The sequence below is a fragment of the Prionailurus viverrinus genome, chromosome C1, assembly GCF_022837055.1.
Source record: "Prionailurus viverrinus isolate Anna chromosome C1, UM_Priviv_1.0, whole genome shotgun sequence".
NCBI classification, from domain to species: Eukaryota; Metazoa; Chordata; class Mammalia; order Carnivora; family Felidae; genus Prionailurus; species Prionailurus viverrinus.
The window spans coordinates 197168569-197196365 of record NC_062568.1 but is presented as its reverse complement, the minus strand read 5'-3'; the positions used below and the strand labels follow the sequence as shown (position 1 = coordinate 197196365).

At 52.8% G+C, this 27797-nt stretch overlaps 1 protein-coding gene across 1 annotated transcript in view; it reads right to left on the bottom strand.

The window, feature by feature from the left end:
• Positions 1-27797, bottom strand: part of ASAP3 (ArfGAP with SH3 domain, ankyrin repeat and PH domain 3) — a 49716-nt gene that overhangs the window by 3968 nt on the left and 17951 nt on the right. The window contains 21 exon segments of the mRNA XM_047870800.1: positions 520-715; positions 851-958; positions 1053-1120; positions 1725-1840; positions 1996-2081; positions 3026-3203; positions 3428-3522; positions 3754-3887; positions 3990-4180; positions 4303-4351; positions 5507-5594; positions 5909-5978; positions 6903-7012; positions 7189-7275; positions 7457-7532; positions 8007-8092; positions 8294-8405; positions 15253-15302; positions 16712-16786; positions 19197-19342; positions 19442-19514. Coding sequence (XP_047726756.1) covers positions 520-715; positions 851-958; positions 1053-1120; positions 1725-1840; positions 1996-2081; positions 3026-3203; positions 3428-3522; positions 3754-3887; positions 3990-4180; positions 4303-4351; positions 5507-5594; positions 5909-5978; positions 6903-7012; positions 7189-7275; positions 7457-7532; positions 8007-8092; positions 8294-8405; positions 15253-15302; positions 16712-16786; positions 19197-19342; positions 19442-19514 — 2194 coding nt within the window.

Sequence of the window (27797 nt, the reverse complement as noted above, 5' to 3'; positions counted from 1 at the left end):
AGAGACAGAGCATGAACAGGGGAGGGGCAGAGAGAGAGGGAGACACAGAATCGGAAACAGGCTCCAGGCTCCGAGCCATCAGCCCAGAGCCCGACGCGGGGCTCGAACTCACGGACCGCGAGATCGTGACCTGGCTGAAGTCGGACGCTCAACCGACTGCGCCATCCAGGCGCCCCTCGTTGTGTCTATTATTGTAATGAACTGCATGCCAGCTTCTATCTCCCCCACTAGACTGCGTCTCAGTGTAGCTCCCCAAATACTGGAGACACAGTGGATGGTCAATAAATGCTTCTCTCTCTTTTTATTTAAGGAAAGCATTGAAGAATTTGGAATAAGACAGACCTGGGTTTGAATCCCACATCGGGGACGTATTAGCTGTGGGATTTGGGGGATGTTCCTCCACATCTCTGCCTGACAAGAGACTGTGAGGGTGACATGAGCTCACACACGCACCCTTGACTCAATGCGCTGGTGACAGTGAATGGTATGATGAGCATTTTCCTGGGCAGCCAGTCATACCTCCACTGGTATGTCCCACACGCCCTTGGACCATGGTCCGAGAAGGGTTTTTGACCGGCAAGGGCGGGGGGCAGGCCTCACTCTCGCTCTGAGGGGCAGCTGGTCCCAGGGTGGCGATGGCCTCGTACGTCTTGTTGCTGAGGTCGACCCTCCCACTGGCCCAGCGGGCCTGGGCTGGGGGCTTCAGAGGGCAGCGCTGCAGGGGCAAAGGTATGGGAGAAAGGATGGTGTGGTTCCTCCAGTTCAGCCCTGCCCCTCCCCACAGCAGGTCCGATCTGGCTCTTTCCATCTGCTCTCTCACGAAGGCCCGAGAGATGGGGTGAGGACCCACCTTCTCTTCTTCCTCCTCGTCACTGTCGGAGCCAGGCTCTGTGGAGAGTCCCCAGGAGTAGTCCACGTGCAGAGGGAAGGCGAGAGTCCCCGCCTGGGCCTTCTCCAGCTGCCAAAAACAAAGCCTTGGCAGTTCAGAGGGTCAGGGGCTCAGCAGAGAAAGAGGAAGGGTCAGGGGCTTCCCCTCCTTTCCTAGACCTCACCAGCTCCTCACACTCCTTGTGCTGCTTCTTCCTGGCTATGTCCAGAGCTGTCTCTCCTGCCTCGTTCACTGTGAGGGGTAAAGTTAGGGGTCAGGGTCAAAAGACATTATAGATCAGAGGTTAAGATGGGCCTCTGGAATCAGACTGCGCTTGAATCTCGGCTCTGCTACTTCCTGGCTGTGTGATCTTGGGCAAGTCACTTAGCCTCTCTGGGCCTTCATTTGCTCATATACAAAATGAGTATAATACTCATACCTTTCTGATGAGGTTGTTGTGAGGCTCTTGTGCCAAGAGCACTTGGCACCTTACCAGGCACATGTTAAACAGTAAATAAATAGTGGCTACTATAATCACTATTATTTGAACTCAGCTAATAGTCATTTGCTTAAATACTTTCAGACACATTCTCTTTTTTTTTTTATCTTCTCAGCAGTTCTACTTGGTCTGTGGTATTATACCCATTTTGCACATGAGGAAGCTGAGGTTCAACAGATGAATGGACAGATCCCAAGGTCACAGAGGTGGTCAGAGGCAAGCTGGGATTAGGACCCAAGTCTGTCTGCAAAGCCCATGCTTGTTACCAGTGCTCTCCATCTGGGAAGAAGGCAGGAAGTGCCACACGAGGGGTAGTAAGGAACCGGAAGTCTGGTAGAGGAGGCGTCGGGGCCCCACCTGTGCCAACCGAAGCTCTCCCTTTCAGCAGCAGCTTGAGGCAGTCGGGCTGATTGTAGAGAGCAGCGCAGTGCACGGGACTGTTCCCGTCAGCAGCCTTGGTGTCCAGGTGACCTCTGGGGGTGGGGGGCCGGGGAGGAAGGAAGGGGAACAGACAGGCAAAGGGGTCAAAGTCAGGGGGGAAAAAGAGGGAAGGGGGAAGGGGAACGGAGAAGAGAAAGGAACAAGGGGGAGTATGAGGAGGTGGGCAGATGGGCAGGGAGGTTCTCACCCATTTTGGATGATGAAATCCACCAGGGGCAGGGAGGCCTGGGTGGCGACTCTGATAGCCAAGTGCAGGGCAAGCTCTCCAGGTGCCTGGGTACACAGCCACACCTCTGAGTTTCCCCCAGTTCACCTGCCCCCAATCCAGTATCACCCTCCTGAACTCTCGCTGCCCTGGACACCTCCCGACATAAAGCTGCCAGGACCCTGAGAGAGGAGACCACAGGGATGGAACGTGCTTGGGAGGGAGGTGAGAGACCATTCGTTCACTGCTTCCTTCATTGGCTCTGCCTCCTCTTACCCCCCATAACAGGTGCTTCCCAGCCTTGGTTCTTAGCCCTGGGCTCTCTCTGCTCCTCTCTCTCACTGGCCCCTTGAGACCTCAGCTAACCTCATACTTTCAGCTGTATCACTCATGTGTAGGCTGTTCCAAATTCTTACCTCACCTCAGTGCTGCACCCTCGCTGCCCACCGGGAAGCCCCACCCACAGAGACATGACATTCGATTTTTTTCATGTACAGTCAGCAACTCCTGTCAATGTATCCATTCACATGTCTCTGATACCCTTCCCCTCTGACTCACCCCCTCCCGGCTCACTGGAGTCGCCAATGCAATAGCCTTCCCTGATCTACTCGGACGCACCCTTACCCATTTCCAAGGCTAGTCGAGGAAACAGAAAGATACTAATATTCACTGCACACATACTATATGCCTGGCCCTTTATATACACATAACTTAATTCTCACTTCTACCCTGTGGGTGCTATCATCCACGCATTTTACAAATGAGAAAACGAGACTCAGAGAAGTTAAGTAACCTGCTCTAGATCACACAGCTTGGAAAAGCCAGAGAGCCAGGAGTCTGGCCCAGGTCTGCTCGACTGAAGTGCTCGGTCCCATTTACCCCTCTGCCGGGTGGGATTTGAGCAGATGTCAGAGGCGGGGCAGGGGGTGAGGGGAATAGCTGATCCTGGAGAAAGGCTGGGGAGTATGAGAGAGCGGGTGGGGTCTAAGTGGCCCTTGGAGGTGGCTCTCACCTGGCCGTCAGGCCCAGGCAGCAGCTGTCCAAAGTCCTGCCCGTTAGCGAAGGCCTCCAGTACTGACAGGAGGTCCCGGTTGCAAATGGCCGTCCGCAGTCTCTGAGGCTCGGGTGCGGACCGGCGGGCAAACCTGTGTTCCACATACTTGGCCACAATATAGTCCCTGCGCGAGCTCCTGCCGAAGTCAACCACAATCTCAGAGCAAGGGCCGTTTCCACCCCTGGAACCCTCCCACAGGAGATACGGATCTCCTGTTCCCCAGAACCACGTCCTAGACCTTCCAGATCTGAGGCTCCCTTCTCCCCAGACTTCTGGTCCAAGACCCTCCTGAGACCACGGGAGCTGGAAAAGCAGAATCCCCAGCCAGGACGCCCCCCCTCCACCGGATAATCCCCTTACATGTCACTCTCAGCGGAGGGCTTAGGGCCTCCATGTGAGGGCAGCTGGGCCTCCATAACCTCATTGAAGCGAGTGTTTCCGATGTTCAAGGCCAGCTGGGGTCGCAGGAAAGTGGTGGGGGTAAGACCGGCGGTTAGGACAGCGCCCCCTGGAGGACTGAGCCTCCGGAAGCCCCCCTCCCCGCCCCACATCACTCCCTTCCCAGCGCGTCAGGATCCTGCCCCACCTATCCAGGGCCCGCAATCGCAGGTTGAGCCAGTGGACCCAGTCCAGCCTCCGACCAGGCCCCGCCCCCAATGTCACCGCTGGCCCCGCCCCACCCTCACCAGCAGCTCGGAGGGGCCCAGCAGGTCCAAGGTGAGGGACTGCATGCGCGAGAAGCGCACACCCAGCTCGCGGTGGACGCCGGAGCACTGGATGCAGGTGAGCACGCCCAGGTTGGTGCTGAGCCACGTGGGGTCTGCAAGGTGGAGAAGCTTGAGCCTGGGGGTGGGGGGTGGGGGGTGGGGGACTCTTCCCCCCTCCCCCCCTCCCCCCCTCCCCTCCACGTCCACTGGCTGACCTGCAGCTCCGCAGTCGCAGCACTGGCCATTTCCGGGCCTGCTCTTCACTTCCGCGATGAGCAGCTTCGTGAGGTCCTGGGGCTCCCCATCCAGCCCAGCGCCCCCCCAGGGCCCCGGGCCGCCGCTGGGCTCCCCGAGGAAGGCACTGCTCAAGGCCTCGTCCTTGCTGTTCTGTAGCACTGACACCCACCTGCGGAGAGCATGCCGGGGGGGCCCGGGAGTGACACCCGCGGGGGTGGGGTCCCCAGAGGCTGGGAGGTAGCTAGGGCTCCCCGGACCCCACCCCCAGGCTGGCCGTGGGGAGTCACTCACGCCTCACACTCATGTTCATCCTCTGCCTGGAAGTGGTATGTCCTGTTGTCTGTGGGGAGACCGACGTGTGTCTGGTCCACAGAAATCCTGTGGACCTTCCCTGGGCCCAGGGAGTCCTCAACCAAACAGCTGGGCCCGGGTGGGGGGACGGGGGGGGGGGGGTGCTTTTGTCCCTGAGGAGCCAGGCTCTGCAGAGCTGGGGTGGGGAGGGTAATGACAGTGGCCAGTAGCACAGGCAGTTTCTCAGAAGTCACAACAAGAAGCCTCTGTGTGAAACCCCAGTTACAGGGTCCAGGGAACAAGACCCCACCCAGCTCAGAGGCAGAGTATCCTCCGAACCTACTGCCATCACCCCACTTGGGCCCTCAGCCTCCTCCTGTCTGGTCTCCTTGCTCCCCAACTCCCCCTTCCCCCAACCTGTACCGGCTGCCAGATTGTTGTGCCCAAGGTTCCAATCTAATCATGACACCCCCTGCTCCAGGACACCCCGTGGCTCCCTATTACCAGGAAATCAGGCCGAAACCTTTAAGAGGCATTTCCCAGGTCTCATCTCCCATCGCTCTCCTCTGTGAACCCTACACTCTGGCCAGACTGGTCAGACCCATTGTCCTGCCCCCATGTCTTTCATCATGCCGATCCCGTCCCCTGAAATGTCTGCCCCCAAACTCTGTGTTGTGTGTTCTTCAAGGCTGCACTCAAATGCTCTCTGGCCCAAACAGCCTTTCCTGATTCCTCACAGCAGGGCAGGGCTTCCACTCCCTAATCTTTGACAGTGCTGTATCTGCACCTCTCTTCTGGATACATCCCTGCCAGAGAGAGCTCCCTAGGATGAGATCTGGGTCTTTCTCAGCCTGCACTGGTCCCCATGTAAAGCCTGGCATCAAAGCCTCCAAAGGATGGAGACTGAAACTTCTAAAGAAATGATAATTTTGAAAGCCCAATTACCCCAATCCATTCAAATATACTTTACAGAAATAATCGTATTTAATGTGGGATGTGGGTACATTTTAATGTTTAATGGGATGTGGGGTGTACCCTCTAAAAAGAGCATCCAGGGCCTAAGGAGTCTGATGGCTGCAGCAGCAGCTATTTGATAAACACATGTGGGATTGGACAGAGACCCCTAACTGAAGCCTCCTGGGAGCTGACAGGTCTCTTCGAGAAGCCCTAGGCAGTTGTTGGAGAGGAGACAGGGACTACTCACGGGTCACCAGGTCAAAGCACTTTTTCTCCTCAGCATTTGGCCTCACTTGGCACGTCAGCAGGGTCAGCTTCACGGGGGGCCTGTTTATCTGTGGGAATTGGGGGACAGAGGATTTACATGTTACCCTCTGTGCCTCCCAAATCCTTAGGCCTCTATTTCCCAATCTGCTAAATGGCTATAATAGTCCTGTTCCAGTTCACATCTCCTCTCTCCCAGCACCTCATGGATTGTGGAGTGTGGGCCAAGACTACGTTGGGAGCTTTCAATCCCATCCTTCCTCCCACAGGGGGTCTCCAGCCACCTGGATCCAGGTTTGGGGGCCAGTGCTAGAGGGAGGGCTTGTTCTGACCAGTGAAGAGAGGACCTATTGAGCCCTGAGACCCCCTCTCCTCCAGGCCTCACCGTGCTGTGTGAGATGGTCAGGCAGCCGTACTTGACTCCACACTTCCTTTTCTGCCAGACTCTTCGAATTCTAGAGCCCAGAGGGACAGAGAGACACTGACCCAAGGCTCACGCCCAACTCCCCCGTATCAGAAAACACAGCCCTGGACCAGGTCTCCAGCCTCACCTGTATGACCCCAGCCACACCTCTTCACCTCTTCCATCCCCTGACTCCTACACCCCTCACTTTCTGAGGCTCCCTTCTGATGGAGGAGACCTAGTCCTGCCCTGAGGAAGCTCCCAGTCTGATGGGGGAAACACAGCCCCCACTCTCTGGGAATCCTTATTCTAAAGGGGAACATGTGACCCTGGCCCTCTGAGAGCTTCTAGTCTGATGAAGGAGACACTGCTCCCAACCCTTATCAGGCCCTTGACCACACCGATGCATTATGATTAAGGATAAAGCAAGATAGATATTGAGACCCCCAAAACAGAAATTAGCAAACCCACAATCCAAAGCTACTTAGTACTTCTTTAAGAGGTGAATATTAATTGGTATAACAAAGCTATTCTTCTCTGATAAAAGCTGATTAGTAAACAGAAACATGAATACATCCCCCGGAGCCTTTGCATTTCACAGACTGATTTTTTTTTTTTTTTTTTTTTTTTTTTTTTTTTACACCAGGGAGCAAGGCACAGTCAACGCTTTCATTTCCAGGCATATTCCGTATATTAGAGCGGTTAAGGGTGAAGGCACGGGGACAGCGTAGGGCATAATAAGTGTTCAGTAAGGGCTAGCTGCTACTATTATTCTTTTTCAAGTTAAGAACAACCAGTAAGTTCCAGCAGGAGTTCATGTGCCTAGGATTCTGAAGATATTGCACTGCTAGAACGGAGGGTGCTGGAACCCTCAGAGTCTATGCAAATGATGAGAACAGTCCCCCGGGGCAGCTCTCCCAACCATTGTTTACTGGCCGTGTGGCTTTGGGCAAGTTACTTGAGCTGAGTGACTTACCCGTCACTTTTCTTGTACAGAAAGCCCACCTTCTCCGTCCCAAACTGCTTGTTGCCTTGGTGCTGATGGATGCTGTAGCCACCTCCTGAGTTCTTCCGGCTCAGATTCTCCTGTTCCTCGGACACGCAAAGGACACCTTAGGGCGTCTGGGAAGAGCCTCGCTGCGCAGGGGTCTCACTCAGGGAGACTTCTCAAGGGCCCCTTGAAGCGGGGTCTTCCTTCTCTCCCTCCCTCCACGGCCGGCCTTGGGAGAAGGCATTCATGTGGGCATGACTGAGGGGCTGACCTCTCTGCTCTCAAGCTGCAGTGTCCCTCGGAGGGAGTCCCGGAGCTGGGTCAGCTTCTGTAGCTCCTCCTCCTGGGCTTGACGCAGCTATGGGACAGAAGGCAGGACCCCGCTGTCAGCCCACAGATGTGCCGGGTGCACAGCCCGGACCAAGACTTGCAGGGCAGCAGCCTTGCTCTCTGGGCAGGGGCCAGCTCTTCCACACCCCCAGATTCTCCCGGGAAGACAGAGGACTTGACCGTGTGCCCAAGGGTGAGGCCCGACTTACTGCATGTACAGAGGCTGCCAGCTTCTCGATGAAGGGGGACAGGCTCTGAGCGGCCTTCCAGCCATCTTGGAAAAAGCTAAGAGGCGTGAGGCCAAACGGGGCACAAGAAAGAGGAGAATGAGGGAGGCAGGAAGGGTGAGAGAAGGTGCTCCAAGGATCACAGGGCCCCTGGGGGCAGTACAGCCTGCCCCTCACGAGCAAGCTCTCTGGAGTCAAAGTTGTCTGGGTCCAGATCCCGCGTCCCAGCTGCGTGATGTTAGTAAATCTGAGCTGCAGTTTTCTGAGGACGAATGGGGGTTTCTCCAGGCTCGCGGGGCTGTTGGGGGACTGAGTGAGCGCAAACGTGTAAAAGTACCTAGTGCCTGATACATGGGGAGCCCCCAGTAAAGAGGAGCCCTAGAAAGCATTCCCTAGAAAGGCACAGGCGGAGTCCTCGAGGGCGTGCCAGATCCTGGGGATGGGCCTTGTTTTGTGTTGTCTGAAGGGTTAACGGTGAGGGCCACGGGGTGGGGGTGGGGGTGGGGGTGGGGACAAGGGAGAAGAAACCTACTTGTGCTGGGCGTGGAAGAACTTGATGAGGCTCTGCAGGAAATCAGGACCCTGCTTCATCTGGCTCTCCCCGGCTCTCAGCAGATACTGGGGAAAGAGCAGGGCTAAGTGTGCAGCGTGTGCAGAAGCTGAATCCTGGGGGCAAGGGGCTGCTGTCCCCACCCCGGGCTAACCTTGGCCATGACTGAACCTCGGTGATATCTCAAGTGCCATCTGGATAGGACCCCGGGGGTTCAGGAGGCGAAGAGGCACATCCCAACCTCCCCACACCCCTGCAGCGCCCCTTACCTCACACATGTGCAGCTGGAAGACGCGCCGTTCTCTCTGTGTGTCCTGGGCCACCTCCCCAGGGCTCCCTCCTGTCACTCTGGCCCGGTCCCTTTCCTTCTCCAGCCTGGCCCTAGGCCCCAAGGAAAGAGAGGCCCGAACAACTCTTGGGCCTTTCACGACCCACCACCTCCACATGCCCCTCTCTGCCACGGGCACACGAGAGTGAGGGGGCCCTCCGGGGTGCCAGCTGTGTGGTAGGGCTGGGGTACAATGGTGAACAAGGAGGACCCAGGTGGGGGAGAAAGACGTGAATCAAATCGCAGCCGCGAAGACTAAAATGGGGGATCCGACCTCGCCCGGCTGCTCAGGGAGTGCTGTTTGAGGTGAGATCTGAAAGGCTGAGAGGTTGCCTTGGAGGAAGCTAGGAGCATCAGACCACGTGGTAGCCGGAGGCAGGGGGCATCAGGGCTCAGGGACGGAGATGGAGAGGAAGGGGCTCCAGGTGAGGCACAGAGGGGCCAGATCACGCAGGGCCTAATTCAGATCATCGCTCCCAAGAGCGATGGGAAGAAGCTGAAGGCTTTTATGCAGGAAGGCGACAGGCTTAGATTAGGGCCAGGTGGGGTTTGGGGTGACCAGTCTGATTTTGCTGGAAGGATCAGTGGCTCAGAGGATCAGTAGGTACCTTCATACTTCTGAACCATGGAGCTTCCCACCTAAAGCTTAGAAAACCTTTGTCTTTTTCTTTGTGAGCAAAGACAGCTTGTAGCTAAGAGTAACCTGGGCCTTCCCCCTACAGATCTCGAGGGTTGGCTGTTTTCCCTCTTTGGGGGTGGCTGGATCTGTTTGTAAATGATTTCCTGGAAATCCCACGCCCATCAGACCACCCACTCTCAGCCGGGAGAGTGTTTCCACATCTGGGGCTGGGCACATGTAACCACAAACCCTCTGTAAAGGAGATGTCTTGCTTATCAGTTTTGCTTCCAAGTAGGTACCAGCCCTGAGCAAAGATGACAACTGTGGGATACATTACAAGTATCACTACCCCTCCCCAAGCCTCAGTCTCCTCAGCTGGGAAATGGGGATCCTTATCTGTACCCAGAGGAGACAAAGTATGCAGAAGACTTAGCACACGGACGACCCTACAGCTATTATTATCATAGGTCCCTCCAGGCCTCGGTTTTCCTGTCTGTAAACTAGGGAAGCAAAGGCCTAGGCAGAGTCCTCAGGTCCATTCTGGCCTTAAAGTTCCAGGCCCTACTGAGGTCAGTGTTTACACGCAGGATCTGTCCCTGGAGACCTGTTGGGCCATTCCTCGACCGTGGAACTACGGATGTTCTGACCAGATAATTCCTTGATATGGAGCCGTTCAGTAGATGTAGGATGTTTAGCGGCACCCCTGACCTCCACCCACTAGATGTCAGTAGCATCTCCCAGTTGTGACAGCCAGAATTGTCTACTGGGGGGAGGGGGTGCCCCTGAGTGAGCCCCACTGCTCTAGAGTGGGGGTCTGTAGGGTTAAAAAATTTTTTTCTCAGGAGTGGTTATTTTTCCTTCCCCTAAAGCTTTATGATACCCCGAGAGGGAGTCTGTGGCAGGCTGGTGGAGTTAGGGTGGGGACTGACCCTGTGAGCTGGGCCGGGGCGGGGGGGGGGGGGGGGTCATGGCAGATGCTATTTCAGGGGATCAGAAGATGAGCAGCAGGGAGGGGCAATGGCTAAGGCTGTGGTGTGCCCACAGTGAGCCTGGCAGCTTGCTAAGAGGGCAGGAGACAAAGCAGGCAGAGCGGCTGGGAGTGGTGGGGGCATCTCCCATGCACACTGCTAACCTCATCTTTCACTAGTAAAAGTGAAAAATAAGCTAGATGGCTATCAGTGGGAAATAGATACATTATGCTCTGGCCATCTGTAGGAATACTATGCAGCCATTAAAAAGGATAAGGAAGATCTATTGGTACTGGAAAGACGTCTGCTCAAGAGTAAATGGGCAAAAAGGAAGCACAACATGGGACAGTGGCTAGAAATGTGTGTTCTAGATTTGAATAGCAGCTCTCTCACTTAACCTTTATAAATCTAAGCTTCAATGTCTCCCATTTCCAAAATGAAACAAATGCCGCCTGTTCTCAGATGGCATAATGCACGGTACAGTAGTCCCTGGCATACGGTAAGCCGTCAAGATTATGATGATGCTAATGATATTGATGACTAGTAACTACTGGTGATTCCTTTAGATAATGTTTTATTTGTTTGTTTTTAGCATGGGGTACTTCCTTATTTATTTAATATTTTTCGTACAGGCTCTAGTGGAGATTAAAGGACAGAAGCTAGTTAGCTCAGGATAGAGACAAGCTGTAAAGTGTAAATGGCTTCACGAATTACCACAGCTCTGTCCCTGCCTCAGCTAAGGTAATCTACAGAGCCATACCCTACCAGGTCTGAGATGACCTCAGACTACTAGCTGGGGACTTGCTTTTTATTCCACCACACCCTTCCCAGAAAAGAGCAACTCCTATTCCCTCCCTGTCCTCAAAGGATCACCAATGTTGTAGAAACATTTCCCATGCTGGGAATATTTTATTTCCTTTGAATGGAGTTGCAGCAGAAGGAGTGAAATGAATATTGAGTGAAAAGCAGTGAAATGCTAGTTACTGAGAAGACCAAGGGAACTGGAGAAGGGGACTTCGGGGAGCAGTGTAGCATTCAGACGGGGAGCAGGCACTCCCGGTGGAGTGAGGGGGTCAGTGAGGAGGATGGAGGAGAGGAAAGGAATCAAAACGAACCATGCACCCGCTGACCTGATGCCTTGGAATCGCCTCTCCTGTGATGCCTCCCCCTACCACCCTTCCCTCCACCCGATCGAAACCACCTGTCTTGTCTGCCGCCTCAATGCCGACACTATTCTTACGGCACCGTCGCTTTGTATCTTCATTATTTATCCACCCACCTCTCTTCTTGCTTACGAACCAGTGGGATCCACTAGGGCAGGGATTGGGGTGGCACTCTCTTCCTTATTTCTCACCTATAAATTGGGGATAATAACAGCCCCTTTCCCTGCCAAGGGGAATAAATACATCAGATAACAGATGTAAAGAGCTTATCATGGTACCTAAGGTAAAAGAAGCTTATAAGTAAGTATAAGTACCAGCTGCTATTATTACTAATTATTATTTTTAAGCACTGATATTGTGTTGGGCACTCTGCTAGACTCTTCACATGCTAAAGTGATAACCCCAGGAGGCAGGAATCATCACCCCATTTTATAGGTGAGGAGCCTGAGGCCGAGACAAGTCACATGTCCAAATCTCTCAGCTCGTCACTGCCGGAGCTAGGATTTGAATCCAGCATCTGGATTCAAGCCACCATCCAGTCTGTCGGATGCTCGAGGCTTGGGGACGGCACTGGTAACCAACGCTGTGTCCCAGATTTGCCCCATCCCTCCTTCCCTGTCTGGTTCCCCCTGCTGGTGACAGGCACAGTGTCTCTGTTTTTTTTTTTTTTTTTCTTCTTTAAAAAAATTGTATTTATTTTATTAACTTTAAAATTTTAATTCCAGTATGGTTAACGCATGGTGTTCTATTAGTTTCAGGTGTGTAATACAGTGTTCGACAGTTCTAGACATTACTCTCTGCTCATCACGGTAAGTGCACTCATTAAGCCCCATCACCTAGTTCACCCACGCCCACGCTGTCTTTTCTGATAGGCCACAGTCAGAGACTGTTTCACAGAAGATGAAGCTGAGACCCAGAGGAGGGAAGGGACTGTCCAAGAACCCAAGCTGGCCAGGGGAAATGCTAGGAGCAGAGGCCTGGGATCCTGCCTGTCAGCCCCTTGCTGTGTTACTCTGATCGCAGTTCTGGCTCAGAAAGATTTATCTGGCTCAGATAAATACTTGTGGAGCCACAGCACCAGGTGCTTCATATGCACTGTGTTTATTTCATCTCCACACCAACCCTGCAAGGGTATCACTGGCCCCATTTCTCAGATGAGGAAAGAGACTTGCACGGGGAACACCCTAGAAAAACTAGGTCCCTGCCCAAGGGATGCCTTTCTTCGCCGCTCCAGGTGGACAGGGGAGCTCTCCTCCTATATGAACAACCAGGAAGTGAGGCTCCTGGTGGTATCCAACAGACGCCATTCTGGGCCCTTCCAGCTGCTGCCCAGACTGGTTTGGTAAGCATGAGGTGGAAATTACAGTAACTCACAGCGCACCAATATCTAGCTATACCTGAAGCCCTCATAAAAAGGAGCGTAACAGACGCCTGTGCCAGGACGGGTAGCTCAGCCTATGTAACGTGCCTGGCAGGAGCCAGGAGACCGCGGAGCAGGGCAGAAAGAGCACTGAGTTCTAGTCCAGGCCCTGTTGATTACTCACTGAACAACCCTCACCAAGCCCCTCTCCCTATCAATTACACAGTCTTTTCTTTAAACGAAACCTTGCAGGCAAGATCGATACGTAAATCTGGTACGGGGAGCCTGACTGTGGCTCAGTCAGTGGAGCATGCGACTCTTGATCTCAGGGTTGTGAGTTTGAGCCCCATGTGAGGTGTAGAGATTACTTACAAACAAAATCATATACAAAAACATATGTATATGTATGTATATGTAAATCTGGTAAAAGCAGAGCTGGTTGGAGATGGTCAGCAGGGTGGGGCTTATTCCTTCCACTTGGTAGGTGATGCCCTGCAAGGCTGAGGGCTTAGTCAAGGGAACTCAGGAAGACGCAGACCATGTGGTGGCCCCACATCAAATTGCTAGGAAGACTGCCTGTGTGGCCACGCCCCTCTCTGGGCCTCTAAAGAGAGCAGATGGCCACGCCCACCACAGCTCCCACCCCCCCCCCGGGGGAGTGGCGGGGGGGGGGGGGTGGGGGAACGTGGCGGGGGGGGGAACGTGGCGGGGGGGGGGGGAACGTGGCGGGGGGGGGGGGAACGTGGCGGGGGGGGGGGGAACGTGGCGGGGGGGGGGACGTGGCGGGGGCGGGGGGGGGGGGTTCTACAGGCACAACAGCAGTAGAGACCTGAGCGCTGCTGGAGCGGGGAGTCCTGGCCTTCCTTCAGCCTCCCTGGGGCTGGAGGAACAATAAAGCTCCAGGATCTCCTTCTTAGAATTGAACCTACAGAAGTAATGATTCTGGGAGAGAGCAAACATTTAGTTCCAAGGATGCTTCCCCAAAGACAGGGGCGGAAGAAATACATTACGGATCATGCGTATGTTGAAACACAGTGTGCCCATTTAAGTGACGATGTATATGAATATGCAATGAGGTGGAAAGACGGTCATGATGTATTTTAAGTTTTATTTTTATTCTCTTATTTATTTTGAGAGAGACAGAGAGAGAGAGAAAGCATGCGTAGGGGTGGGGCAAAGAGAGAGGAAGCGAGAGAGAATCCCAAGCAGGCTCCGCACCGTCGGTGCAGACAGAGCCTGATGCGGGACGGAACTCATAGGCCGTGAGATCATGACCTGAGCGGAAGTCAGAGGCTTAATGACTGAGCTACCCAGGCGCCCGGGTCACAATGTATTTTTAAGTAAAGAAAACTCAATATGATTATTATGTTCTCAGTCTTGTAAAAAATATTTCTTTATATATAGGAAAATGACTAGAAAGTTGTTAATACTTTGGTCTTGGAAATTAAGCTTTTCCGGGGCTCTTAGTGGCTCAGTCCGTTAAGCATCCAACTCCTGATCTCCATCAGGTCATGATCTCATGGTTTGTGAGTCTGACCCCCTTGTCTGGCTCTGTGCTGACAGCACAGAACCTGCTTGGGATTCTCTCTCCCTCTCAAAATAAATAAGCTTTTTTTTTTTTTTTAAAGAATTTTCCTCTTGGTCTTTGGTAGCTTCCCCTCCTCCCACTTTTTTAAGTGACAAAACCAGAGCATCCGCCCATACTGTGTAAAAACACTCAAATAACAGAAGTACTAGCTGTTCCCCACAGGGCTCTCATCCTCTCCTAAGGATAATTAAAGTTTTTTCTTCTTTCCTCCTCATTTCCTGAGTTATTCACAATGGACGCATACTGCTTTTGCAAAATGCAAGAGAAGACAACAGTTTACAAATAGTAAACAGAGCTCTGAGGTACGGCGGGCCTGGCCGGGCCCTGGCAGAGTCCTATAGACAGGGCCCGAGGAGTCTCTGCTCTGGGGGGATTGGCTCCCTCTGTCCCCATGATGGGCCAGTAGCCAGTGAGAGGTCTGGAGCATCGTGAGGCGCGCACAAGAGGCGTGGGTCTGACACTGACTCCCTTTCCTCCTCTATGTCCGACTAAACGCTTACAAATAACCACCTGGTGTTGCAGAAAGAGGATGAAGGGGCGGGAACCCCAGCTCCGCCTCCGCCTCACCGTGTGGCCTTAGGCAGGCGACTTAACCTGTCTGAGCCTCCCATTCCTCCTGACGCTTGGGATGCTAACACCCCCCGCACAGGCTGGGTGGTTGTGGAGACTTACTGGCATGCAGCCTTTCCCTCTCTCTGCCCACTTCTAGTACCCTGAGCAGATGGGTCTCTGAGAGCAGGATCTCGAGGACCCTTCACCACTGCCCCCCTTTGGTGGTCCTGCAGTCCAGCCCCCAGACTCCTGTCAGGCCGGGGCATAGATCACCTTCTGTAAATGCCTCCAGAGAGTGAGATGGCGGGTGCCTGGGTGGCTCAGTCAGTTAAGCTGAACCAACTTCGGTTCAGGTCACGATCTCACAGTTCGTGAGTTCGAACCCCGCGTCGGGCCTCGTGTGTCCAGGCTCAGAGCCTGGGGCCTGCTGCAGATTCTGTGTCTCCCTCTCTCTCTGACCCTCCCTGGCTCACACTCTCTCTATCTCAAAAATAAATAGACATTAAAAAAAAAAAAATGTTAGAGAGTGAGAGGCCATGCGCTTTTGGGTGACATGTCCTGGCAGCACTGAGGTTCTCCCCCTGTCCAGCCTCCTTCTGCAACGCAAGATTCGCTCCCCTGGGCAAACCACCCTGACCGCAGCCACTTACATTTTGGCTTCGTAGTCCTTCCACGCCTTCTCCAGCTGCTTTTTGGAATCCTGTGGTTTAAAAAGAACAATTTGCCCAGGGGCGCCTGGGTGGCGCAGTCAGTTAAGCGACTGACTCTTCTCGATTTCAGCTCAGGTCACGATCTCACGGTTTGTGAGTTGGAGCCCCGTGTGGGGGAGCCTGCTTGGAATGCTCTCTCACTGCCCCTCCCCCGCTTACACATGGGAGTGTGTGTGCGCACACACACACACACACTCTCTCTCTCTCTCGCTCTCAAAATAAAAAACAAAACAAACAAACAAACAAAAAGAACAATTTGCCCAAAGGGGCACTTGGGGGCTGGAATCAACAGTACGCTTTGCTACCTTTAGGGGGACCCTGTGTTTTCATGCTCCCCTCTGCTGCTCAGAGCCATACTCCAACCAACCCCTGCCCCCATAGCCCCTACTGTAAACCTCACCCCCCGAAACGAGACCCGACCAGCACCATTTCTCAGGACTGAGCCCCTTCTCCCACCTGACCTCTTCCTACAGCTGCTAAGAATCAGCTGGGTTTGGTGGGCCTTGGCCTGAGGTAGGGGAAGAATTTTGAGTCCTCTTTCTCAGAAGGCAGAGATCGCCCTGAGAATGAGGAAGTTGGAAGTCAGACTCCTCCCCTAACTTTATCCCACCCTTGCTTGTGCCTGGAACCAGATCATCCTCTCCACAGGAGGGGTACACGTAGAGGGACACACGCACAGAGAGGCTGAGGAGTCTACTCAGGGCCACACAGCAAGCCGGTGAGACCCGGCTGATCTCTGGCCTGGTTTGCCTGAGCCTCATCCAGCTGGAGTGCTCACACCCTCCAGAACTGTCCCCGTCAGCCAAGTGAAAAAGCTGCCTGGCTGGTTTGGGCGGTTCCCAGGCTGGTGGCCGGCCTAAGGCAAGAGGGAAGTCTCTGGAAGGAGGACAGCTTCTCCCCCGGGCCTTCTGGGGCAGACTTCTCGGGGAGATTATTCTGTCGCTTTCTTTGAGTTCTGCTCTGCCTGGAGGCTAGAGCTGCCAGGTGCAGAGAGCAGCCAACACTGGAGTCGGCAGCCCCAGATCCCACCCTGGCTCCTGGACGAGCCAGGTGACCTGTCAACAGGTTACCAGTCAACAGGTTACCAAACTCCCTGGGCCTCGATCTCCTCAACTGCACAACAGGGACGGTAGTACCCACAGAACCCACCTCGTAGGGTTGTTGTAAGAATTGCCTGACCCGTTTCCCGTAAGGGCCCCGGCAGACAACAGTTCAGCCCTCTCAGACTGACCCCAAGCCAGGTCTTCCCGCCCCTCCGAGGGTCAGCACTCCCACTGTGACAGCCTCACCTGACCTCCGGCTTCAGCCCAGCCCTGTCTGCCCTTCGGTCCCCTGCCCACCTCTTTCTTACTCCATCCCATCACCTCTGGGCACCTCCACTCCCCGAATGGAAACTCACCTGTCGCCCGTCCCTCAGTTGCCCCTTCAATAGACTGTCCAGGGGGAATGAGACAATGTTGTTCAGATTCTGAACCTGGAAAGAGCAGAGACCCCCATCCCCCATCTTGGGTGACCATCTGTCGAGCTCCAAGGGGCTACAGGGCACAAGGAAGGGTCAGAGGGCAAAGGAGGACCCTGGGGTGAGGGTGGGGGGCAGAAGGGGTGGCAGAGCCGGCCCCTGAAAGCGCTGTTTCCCCTTCTCCTGACTAACCCCGGCCTCATCGCCTCACAGCTCCAGGAATATCCACGGTCAGCCCATCTCCATTCCTCTGCCACGAGCACCCTCCCCTCGCCCCTCTGACTCTGAAGTGGCCATCTGCTGTTTGTGTCTGGCCAGCTCCTCTCCCCCTATCGTGTGGGGAACCCTTTCCCCTGTGGTCACGTGAGGTAAACACAGGAGTCAGGGCTGACCAGAGCACCCCATCCTCGGGCAATAGGGATTGGCTCAGGTGCGCAATTCGAGCTGGCCAATCAGGATCCTTCCTGGAACTTTCTGCCAGAGTCCTGGGAGAAACACTGGGTCATTCTTCTGGTGAGACTGTGAATCTGGGTCTGCTGGGCCATCCTGCCCACTGAGCAGACACAGAGAGAAACTAGCTAAGAGAAAGAGAAGAAGCCTAAAGCCAGTTGCATACCTGGATTTCCCATTACGGGGGCCAATGAATTCTCTTTATAACAAATCCTAGTTTGAAAAAAATTTTTTAATGTTTATTTTTTTATTTTTTATTTTTGAGAGAGAGAGAGAAAGACAAAGTATGAGCAGGGGAGGGGCAGAAAGAGAGGGAGACACAGACTCTGAAGCAGGCTCCAGGCTCTGAACTGTCAGCACAGAGCCCGACACGGGGCTCGAACTCACGAACTGCGAGATCATGACCTGAGCCGAAGTCAGACACTTAGCCGACTGAGCCACCCAGGCGCCCCTAAAAAATCCTGGTTTGAATTGAGTTTCTATCATTTGGCAACCCAAATTGCCTGTCTGATATTTTAGTTCACCTTTCAAAGTATAGCTTGGGTCTCCCCTCCTCCAGGAAGCCTTCCTGATTGCTCCTCCCCATGGTCTACGCTGACCTTCCCCTTTCTGAACCATGGCAGCCTCTGACCCAACTCGCTGGGCCCTTGAGTTTGTGCCAAGCTACTGGTAATGCTTGGTGTCGTCCCACGTCTCAGCTCCTGTCTCTCCCACTAGACTATGGCTCTCTAAGGCATTAGCCTCTTCCCTGTGTCACCAGCCCCTCATACGATGCCCAGCACAGAGTAGACCCTCAGCAAAGCTTAGTTTGACTGAAAACAGCAGGAGGAGAGGTCAAGACAAAAGAGGTCGCTAATTCAGTTGAACTCAAACACTGAAGCCCTACATACGGGACAGTGTGTGAGGCAGTGCTACGCAGAGAGGTACAATCATGACAGGTGGCAATATTATCTATCACTAACTGCGCGCCTACTCTGGGGTAGGCACTTAACTTGCATAACCTCATTATAACTCTGTGAGGTGGGTACCATTATGAGCACAATTTTACAGACGGGGCCCAGGCAGAGTGAGTGGCTTGGCCAGGGACACCCACCCAGAGAGCCGCAGAGCAGGGTCCGAGTCTAAGCCTGAGGTCTGGGGGCTCAGCCACCGAGCAAACTGCGTCTCAGAGATGATGCAGCCAGGGCCTGGGCAAGGGAGGGACTGGAGCCATGACAGCCAGTCCCAAAGCCATGGGGCCTGGGGAGCGACGGGCTTTCCTGAGGTGCTACAGCCAGGCTTGAGTTCAGACACTGGAGCCGGACAACCTGGGTTCAACTCCGGCAGCGTGAACTCGGGCCAGGTGCTTAACCTCGTGCCCTAGTTTCCTAGCCCGTAAAGCGCGGAAGACAGTGAAACCAAACCCACAGAGCTGTGCTCCAGGATTGGATGAGTTAACCCACGTGAGGCACCGAGAACCGTGCCTTTCAGGGGAACAGCTTCTGTCTTGGACCACGTGCAGGAGCCGAGAGGCTTGTTGAGGGGAGGTCGTTCCCAGGCTTTGTGGACACAGCAGAGGCAGTTGGGAAAGCAGAGGGCAAAGAGGGTTACGGGGAGGCAGTGGTACAAAGGCAGGAACCCCAGGCTCTGCCCTCCCTTCTCCCGAACCTCCTCCAGGAAGCCCTCTCTTCGTGGGGCTCTTCCCCTCTGTGAGGCCCATCTGCTGCTGGGTACTCGCACAGAAGAGAAAGAGGAGGGCAGGGTCAGAGGGAAGGCGGGAAAGAGAAGACATGGGGGGAAAGTCAGAGGAGAAGAGGAACGCAAATGGTAGGTCAGAACCGGAAAGGGAACTGGGTCTCTGGTCAGGGTCAGGGGAGACTGGAGGTCAAGAGCAACCCCAGAGAAGGGTGGAACCTTTCTCAGTCAGGTTCTTAAGCCCACTTGATGTACCCTGAGCCTAGGCTAAGGGCTGGGTGAGAAAGGAACAGGGCCTCACCAGGTTCTTGAAGAGCGCAGCCACCTCGCGGGTGAACACGGCCAAGTTCAGGAAGCCGGTGGACAGCTCATGACTGTTTTGGGACAAGTGGCTGTTGCCCAAGGACTCTACAGCCTCTCGGTACTGCTCCTCATTCTCCACGTGGCCTGTGGAGGCAGAGAGAAAGGCAGAGTTCGTTCCATGCTAGGCCTGGGGCTGGGGAAGGGGCTCCTTGGCCAGGCTGGGCGTCAAGCAGGCTCACTCACCAAGGCCGGAGCTGTGGATCGCCCGCACAGCTTTCTTTATTCTCTGCAGGATGGCCTGGTCTCCTTCTAGGATCTGGAAGCAAATGTGGATAGAGTTCAGGGATGCCCAGCTGGGAGGAGTGCCGGACTCCATGATCCCACCCTCGAAACACACGTATAGGGGCGCCTGGGTGGCGCAGTCGGTTAAGCGTCCGACTTCAGCCAGGTCACGATCTCGCGGTCCGTGGGTTCGAGCCCCGCGTCAGGCTATGGGCTGATGGCTCAGAGCCTGGAGCCTGTTTCCGATTCTATGTCTCCCTCTCTCTCTGCCCCTCCCCCGTTCATACTCTGTCTCTCTCTGTCCCAAAAATAAATAAACGTTGAAAAAAAAAATTAAAAAAAAAAAAAGAAACACACGTATAACGTTTCTTCCCCGGGGCCCCCCTGCACCCCCCACCAAACATAAATAGACCACCGTCTTCCACCCAGACCACATGGGAAACATAGATCGGTCACACCACTCCAGAAGACCACAGACTTTTCTCCCCAACTCCAGTGCAGGCCAGCTAAACACAGCGATTGCAAGGCACGTGGCACAGTGGGGACAGCCAGACCTGGATTGGAACCCCGACTCTGGCACTACCTACTGCGTCAATCTAGACACACCTGTTAACTTCTCTGAGCCTTGGGTACCTTGTCTGCAAAATGGAGACGATACTATAGACTCCTGGAGGTGCTGAGCAAATGGATTGGTTTTACAGATATATACAAAACGCCTGGGGCGCCTGGGTGGCTCAGTTGGCTTAGCATCCGACTCTTGATTTCGGCTCAGGTCAGGATCTCGTGGTTCGTGGGATGGAGTCCCACATCGGGCTCTGTGTTGTACACGCAAAACGCTTAGCAAAAGACCAGAGGAGAGAATGTGGATATCTCTATTCTCGAAGACAAATCCCAGGCTCAGGAAGCAGAAGGGGCCGCACTCGACCCCAACTGGAAAGAACTGGTGGGACAACCATCTCTGCGGGTTGCGGAACAGACAGCAGACTGTGGGGAAGGCCAGGAGATGTGATGGTGAGAAGCAGGACTCGCGTGCCTTGGGCACGGGGGGGCTCGGCTCAGCTCAGATCAAAACCTCCCAGACACACTCCTCTTTCAGTTGGGGTACAGAAGCCCCAACCCCATGGAGCCCTTATGAAATGCTTCGTTAAGCTGGAAATTATAGAATGTTAGGGCTGAGAAGGGCTGATAGAACCACAGATGAAGAAACTGAGGCCAAGAGAGGGGAGCGCCTTGCCCGGAGTCCAACAGCGGGGCAGGAGCAGAGCTGGGTTTCCAGGGGCTGCTCCAGTACCGTGCTTCACTCACACACCCAACCACACGCCACAGCCCCGCCCTGACCCCAGCCCCACCTCTTTTGTCCCGTGACCAAAAAAGGGATCAGAGTTTATTTTCAAAGAGTTACCTTCAACGTGACCAGGGTTAGCAAACACATTTGGCATAGTATCTCCAAAGATTCTAAGTGATACTCACAGGAGGACACGCACAGGGCCGACCTCACGGGCAATGTGGGGTGTTCTCCGAAGCCTCTGGCATGTAGGGAGCCTCTAGAGGGAGGGGGGTCTGGGTTTGAAGCTCAGCTCCCCTGCCCAGGTGCTCTGTGACCTCGAGCAAGTTGCCTATTTGCTCTGAGCTTCCTGATTAGCTATCTGGGAAATGGAGGAAATCCTGAGTATGAACATCATGTGTGGGACTAATGGAGGCTCATCCCAGGGATGAAGAAAAGAGTCAAGGATTTAGGGAGATGGGGGGAGAGGAGGCCATATTTGAATCAGCTAAAGAACTAAGACATTCTACTGGAGAAACAAAGACGAGGGGGAGGACAGGGACATCACCACAGTTCCCAAAGACCTAGGTGAGGGAATATGCGTTCGCCAAAGCCCTCGATCCCCACCTCGAGACTTGAAAGGGAAAGCTAAGAGATGATTAATTTAAGGAGCTGTGACTTTACTCCAAACGACAGCGTAGGTTAAAGATATGAACAAATTCCAAAGAGATTTAGAAAACTCCCTAGAAGGCAGATCCGTGTGCTTAGCATACAGAAAATACCCAATAATTGTTTACCTAAATGAATGACGTTTTGCAAAGTCCTGGGACATGCACCTGAGAAGTCTGTGTCCGCGATACTTTTCGGAGAGTCTCCCCATCCCACGACACAGATTCTCTGAAAACTGCCCTCCTCCCCTCTAGCGGTGGGCCCTTGTCACCTTGTTTGTTTTAGCCACAGGTGACTGGACTAGGGTGGACACTTGACCCAAGCTGGCCCAACCAGCTTCTCTCTCCAAGGAATTCGGAATCAGGCTCTGGGAAGTTAGCTAACTGATCTGAAGTACTGAAGCTGGGACATCTTTCCCACCGTGTGCAAAGGGAAAAGAACAAAGCAGACGTACAAAAGAAGCAAACGAGACCCATGCGGCCACAGAAAAGCACTAGAAAAATGCTGCTCTGGTTTCTGGCACCTCTCCCGATCCCGCACCCTGAGAGGCTCCTCTACACTTCCTGTCCTTGGGTCTTCATGAAATATCCCCGAATCCATCCAACAAATTCCCCTAAGTGCTTAAGCTGGTTTGAGAGGATCTCTCTTCCCTACAGAGACTGCTGGTTGGCTCCCAGCGTCCATTCTCTCTTCTTCCTTAGCAAAAAGAACCCTGGCTTTTCCGACGGCCACTCGGCCACTCGCAATAGAGACATTTCCCAGCCTACCTTGCAGGTGAATATGGTCATATGACAAAGTGCTGACCTATGTAATACAACGGAGATTTCATTTGTTAGCTTTCAGAAAGTATTCTTAAAAGGAAGGGGGAGCCCCTGGGTGGCTCAGTTGGTTGAGTGTCTGACTCTTGATCTCGGCTCAGGTCATGATCCTGGGGTTGTGGGATCGAGTCCCACATCGGACTCTGTGCTGACAGCACAGAGCCTACTTATGATTCTCTCTCTCTCCCTCTCTCTGCGCCTCGCCCCCTCAAAACGAATAGATTAAAAAAAGGAAGGGAAGGACTACACACCTATTAAAATGGCCCAAACCCAAAACAATGACAACATCAAATGCTGATGAGGATGTGGAGAAACAGAACTCTCTTTCACTGCTGGTGGAAAGGCAAAACGTTACAGCCACTTTGGTAGACAGCTTGGCAGTTTGTTACCCAACTAAACATACTCTTACCATACAACCCAGCAACTGCACTCCTTGGTATTTACCCAAATGAACTGAAAGTCTATTGCCACATAAAAACTTGCACATGGATGTTTACAGCAGCTTTATCCATAACTGCTAAAACTTGCAGACAATGGCATATTGTTTAGCACTAAAAAGGAGCTCCCAAGTCACAAAGGACACAAAAGAACCTTAAATATATATTTCTGGCTGGCTCAGTTGGTGGAGCACGTGACTATGGATCTCAGGGTTGTGAGTTCGAGTCCCATGATGGGTGTAGAGATGACTTAAAACTAAATTGTTTTTAAAAGATGTATGTATATTACTGAGTGAAAAAAGCCAATCTGAAAAAATTGCATAGTGATTCCAACTATGGGACGTTCTGGAATAGGCCAAAGTGTGGAAACGATCAAAAGATCAGTGGTTGCCAGGGGAAGAAGGGATAAACAGGTGGAGCACAAGGGACTTTTAGAGCAGTGAAACGATTCTGCATGGGCCTGCTCGTGGATACGGTCACTATGCATTTGTCAAAACTCATAAAATGTACAATACCGAGAGTGAACCTTAACATAAACTATGGATTTGGGGTGATAACGACGTGTCAGTGTAGGCTCACTGATTATAACAAATATGCCACTCCGGTGTGGGATAGTGATAGTGTGGGAGGTTACTTGTGGAGTAGAAGGTATATAGGAACTCTGTACTTTCTACTCAATTTTGCTGGGAAGCTAACAGTGCTCTAAAAAATAAAGTGTTTTTTTAAACAAAGAGGGGGAAAAAAAGAAAAGGATAAAAGGAAGAGAGGGAGGGGTACCCTCTGTCATAACTTTCTCTTGGCTGGAATGCATTGGTGATGTCTGGAGCTCAGGCAGCCATCTTGGACCACGACGTAGAAGCCACCTGTTATGGACGATGGAGCAAGAAAGTAGTAGCCTTGTCCTGGTGATTGAGGAACCACCCTATCAGCCCTGGGCCACTTATTTGTAAACATTTATAAAAGAAATAAATGTCTATCTTATTTTAGCCACGTTATGCGGGGTATGTTGTCATTCGTGACTGAAGCTAGCTCCCACTTGCCTACGGGTAGGCAAGCCACCCTAAGGACCAATAAACTATCACTTGATGCCCTTGTCAGACATATCTCAGGAAATGGCTTCCTGGCAAGATACCATTTCTGCCCCTACTGCTCTTAGCAACCAAGGTCCACATAGCTATTCATTCATTCATTCATTCACTCACTCACTCACTAGTTACTGTGTGCCTGCATTCACACTCTGTGTAAAAGACACAGACTTTGGGGCGCCTGGGTGGGTCAGTTGGTTAAGCGTCCGACTTCAGCTCAGGTCATGATCTCACAGTCCGTGAGTTCAAGCCCTGTGTCGGGGTCCGTGCTGACAGCTCAGAGCCTGGAGCCTGCTTCGGATTCTGTGACTCCTTCTCTCTCTGCCCCTCCACCTCTCACGCTCTGTCTCTCTCTCAAAAATAAATCAACATTAAAAAAAAAAAAAAAGACAGACTCAGCTCTCAGGGACATCACCATCTAAGGGGCAAAGAGCCAAGTAAACAGACACCTGCAATGTGACTATGGCTATAATGTAAGGTGGACAAGGCACTCGGGAGCCCAGGAGAAGGACAGCCGTGTCTGCTTAGGAAGAACAGAGAAAGTCTTATTCGGTGATGCTTGGCTATGGGCCCGGGACAGGCAGGAAAGAGACTAAGACTGCACGGTGAGGTGCTGTGGGGAGTGCGTGATATAAATGGTAGGGTTGCTGAAGGAGGAGGGCTTGCCCTGGGGAGAATGGGAAAGGAGAGGAACATTGTTCATTCATTCATTCGTTCGTTCCAACAAGCACCTACTGGTGCCTATTTTAGCCAGGCATGGCCCTTTCCTTCAAGAGGCTCCCAGACACATAACCACGCAAGTGCCTGAAGTGGGCACAAAGACGGGAGAGTTCTGATCACCCTTTTCCCAAGAAAATATTTGCACACCACTCATACTAGGGTATCAACGGCTGATTAACAACTACCCTCTATGATATAATGGGGCAAAGACTTAAGCTAAAGAAATACAGTTGTGTTTATTTTTTTGAGAGGGAGAACGGGTGGAGAGGCAGAGAGAGAGAGAGAGAGAGAGAGAGAGTATCCCAAGCGTGCTCCACACTCAGCACAGAGCCCGACACGGGGCTCAGTCTCTTGCTCCTGAGATCATGACCTAAGCCTAAATCAAGAGTTGGACACTTAACCGACTGGGCCACTCAGGCACCCCTAGAACTATAGTTTTAAGGAGGAAATTCTGATCATAGCCTGGGGATGGGAAGCTATCTGGGGAAAGGCACAGAGGTTTCCAGACCTCCTGTAAGGACCCTACCATAGCACAATGAGTCGCAAGCTGAGATTCTAACCCCATTCTCCTTAAAACTATCTCCCTGGGCAATACTAGAACAGCAGTGCTCCAAACGTCCTCTTCTTTAAAGTAGGAAAATGGTATCATACGGGGAGAAAATCCATCCTCTCCTTCACTCACAGAGTCACTGGTGAGGCTTGTATGAGATCGCAGACATGGCAGCACGTGCCAAGCCCTGAGGCATCTGGAAAATATGAGTACGATCCTTACTGTGGTTTGCTTTCTGCCTCTGTATGAGGTCAGCCCTCCTTCTCTGTGTCGAAGACTGGCTAGGTTAGAAAAAACAAAAATCAGCCTCTGGATTCAGGTGGGTCCATTTAATCCTCAAAGTGGGGTCTCTGAACCAGCAGCAGCAGCACCACCTGGGACCTTGGAAGAGATGCAAATTCTTCGGCTGAATCAGGAAATCTAGGGGAGGGGCTCAGCGATTTATGCTTTAACAAGCCCTCCAGGTGAATCTGGTGCATGCTAAAGTTTGGGAATCAGATTCTATCAGAGACACAGTAAATCATCACTGCTAAAAGTATGAGGCTGGCCCCAAACTATCTAGCTTTGAATTCCAGCTCCACTAGGCACCTGCTGTGTGACTTCTCCATGCCTCCGTGTCCCCATTCATGAAATGAGGTTGATAATAGTTTCTCCTGCATAAGGTTGTTGGGAGAGATGAAATGAATCCACATAGTAAAGTGCTCAGAACCTATTATTATTTCATAGCTAATAACGTTACTTATTCCAAAATGAACCTGAATTGGTTTGGAGTTTCTCAATCTTCCTTGAGCTAATTAAAGGTCTTCTCCCCACCCTGCCATGATCCTGCTCAACAAGATGTGGGAATGACAGGTGCAGAGGGGCCACAGTGGAGCCTCTGCCACGGGGCAGTCATATACAACAAGATGCCACATGTTCTGAATACACATTTCTTGTCACCTTCCCAGCCACCCTTTGAGGCAGGCATCGCCACTGGCATTTTATAGATGAAGCTGCTGGAGGAAGGCACAAGTCCAGGTATGTTCTGGTCCCATAATTCTGAACGGTGGTAGAGCTGTAATTTAAAACCAGGTCTGGCCAAATCCAGGGCTCATGTTCCTTCCACACCACCAAGCTGCCCCGCAGAGGTTAAGGGACATGGCCCCTTTGATATCAAGACCAGATCTGCCTCTGAATCTGAACCCCAACTCAAGAACCTCTGCCATATCCTCTCACCATCCCCCAAACAGGGATGGGGCAGGGAGAGACCTGTGCCAAGAAAATAAGGTTGACGGTGGTGCTCCAACTACAAATATCCCAAGGGCTATCCTACTGAAGAGAATAGAGACTTGTTCAAATTGGACCTGAGGGTTCCCAGGACTGAGCGGTGGAGTTTAAGGAGACAGAAACAAATTTCAGCTCAAACAGAGGAAGGCGTTCCTCAGGAAGACTAAGCGGTGAGCTCCCCACCACTTGAAGTATGCAAGGACTTCAGGTGGCAGAGCATGACTCGGGCACTGGATTTGGGATCAGCAGTGATGGCTATTTAGATTTCTCTGAAATGGCTCCAAAGCCTGGGCAGGCATCGGGCAGAGGCAGGGGAGACGAGACACAAGACCATCAGGGACGTGACTAAACTTGGAAAACCGACTAGAGTCCTTTGGTCAGCCTTGCCTGGCTGGCCCGAGACAAAGCCTGAATTCCAGCTGGTGGCCCTGCCCTTTGTGCCCCTACTTCCCCCAGTGCCACTGCTCCCACCGTGCGTGCGCGCGCACGCGCACACACACACACACACACACACACACACACACACACAGTGCTCTGGCTCGCTGATCCGTGTTCTCTGCAGGCAAAAGACCACAGATGGCAGCACTAGGGCCATGCCCAGCTGCCCTGCTTGGAAGGGCCTTCTGCTTGCCCCCCTCCTGGGTCAGGATTCATCAATAGGACCCATTCTTCATTCCTGTGATTTCCCAGAGCCAGCTGTGGTAACCATGACGACTCAGCCAAGGGAGCAGAGCAGCAAAAGCTCAGGCCTTGGGAGCTGCCGGTTAAATTTCACCATTAGACATTCACTCCTTTGGACTATTCTAATATGGGACATAGGCACCACTTTTGTGGCACCATTAATCACAGTGTTTTTCCCACTGGAAAACCTGGATTCAGTTTATCATTCTGTTAAGACTGCTCTTTTTTGTTTGTTTGTTTTGCTTTGTTTTAAGACGGCTCTTTAGGTAACAATGAAACTAGAGTTAGCACAGGAGATGAAAACCATTTTCCATCTTTGCTTTGGGCCATGACCTTGTCCCCCAGAGGACTAAGTCATGGAATATTAGAGATAATCTAACATTACCTTCTCATCTTACAGACTGCACAGCGAAGACTCGGATGAGTTTCTTGCCCCGGGTCTCACCAGAAATGCAAACGAACTGAGGAAAGCACGCAAACCAACACTTTCACGGGGCTTTACAGTTTATAAAGCAGTTTGACGTCCATCCTCTACGATTCCCAGCTTCCCAGCGGGGCATTGTTCCCATCTGGCTGAAGAGTCAGTGAAGCTCAGGGAGGTGAAGGAAGTGGCCTGGGCTCACACAGCCACAAAGGAGAAGAAATGAACCTGGCACCCAAATCATTAGACTCTAACCCCCTTGTTCATGTCTAGTCTCTGGACCCCAGACCCGTGACATCCACAGAGTCAGTACCGGGGCCCTACGAAGCCACACGTCCAAGAAGCACCCTAGACCGATAAAAACAGTCTCACAGATTAGCACGACCACATTCCACACCTGCATGCA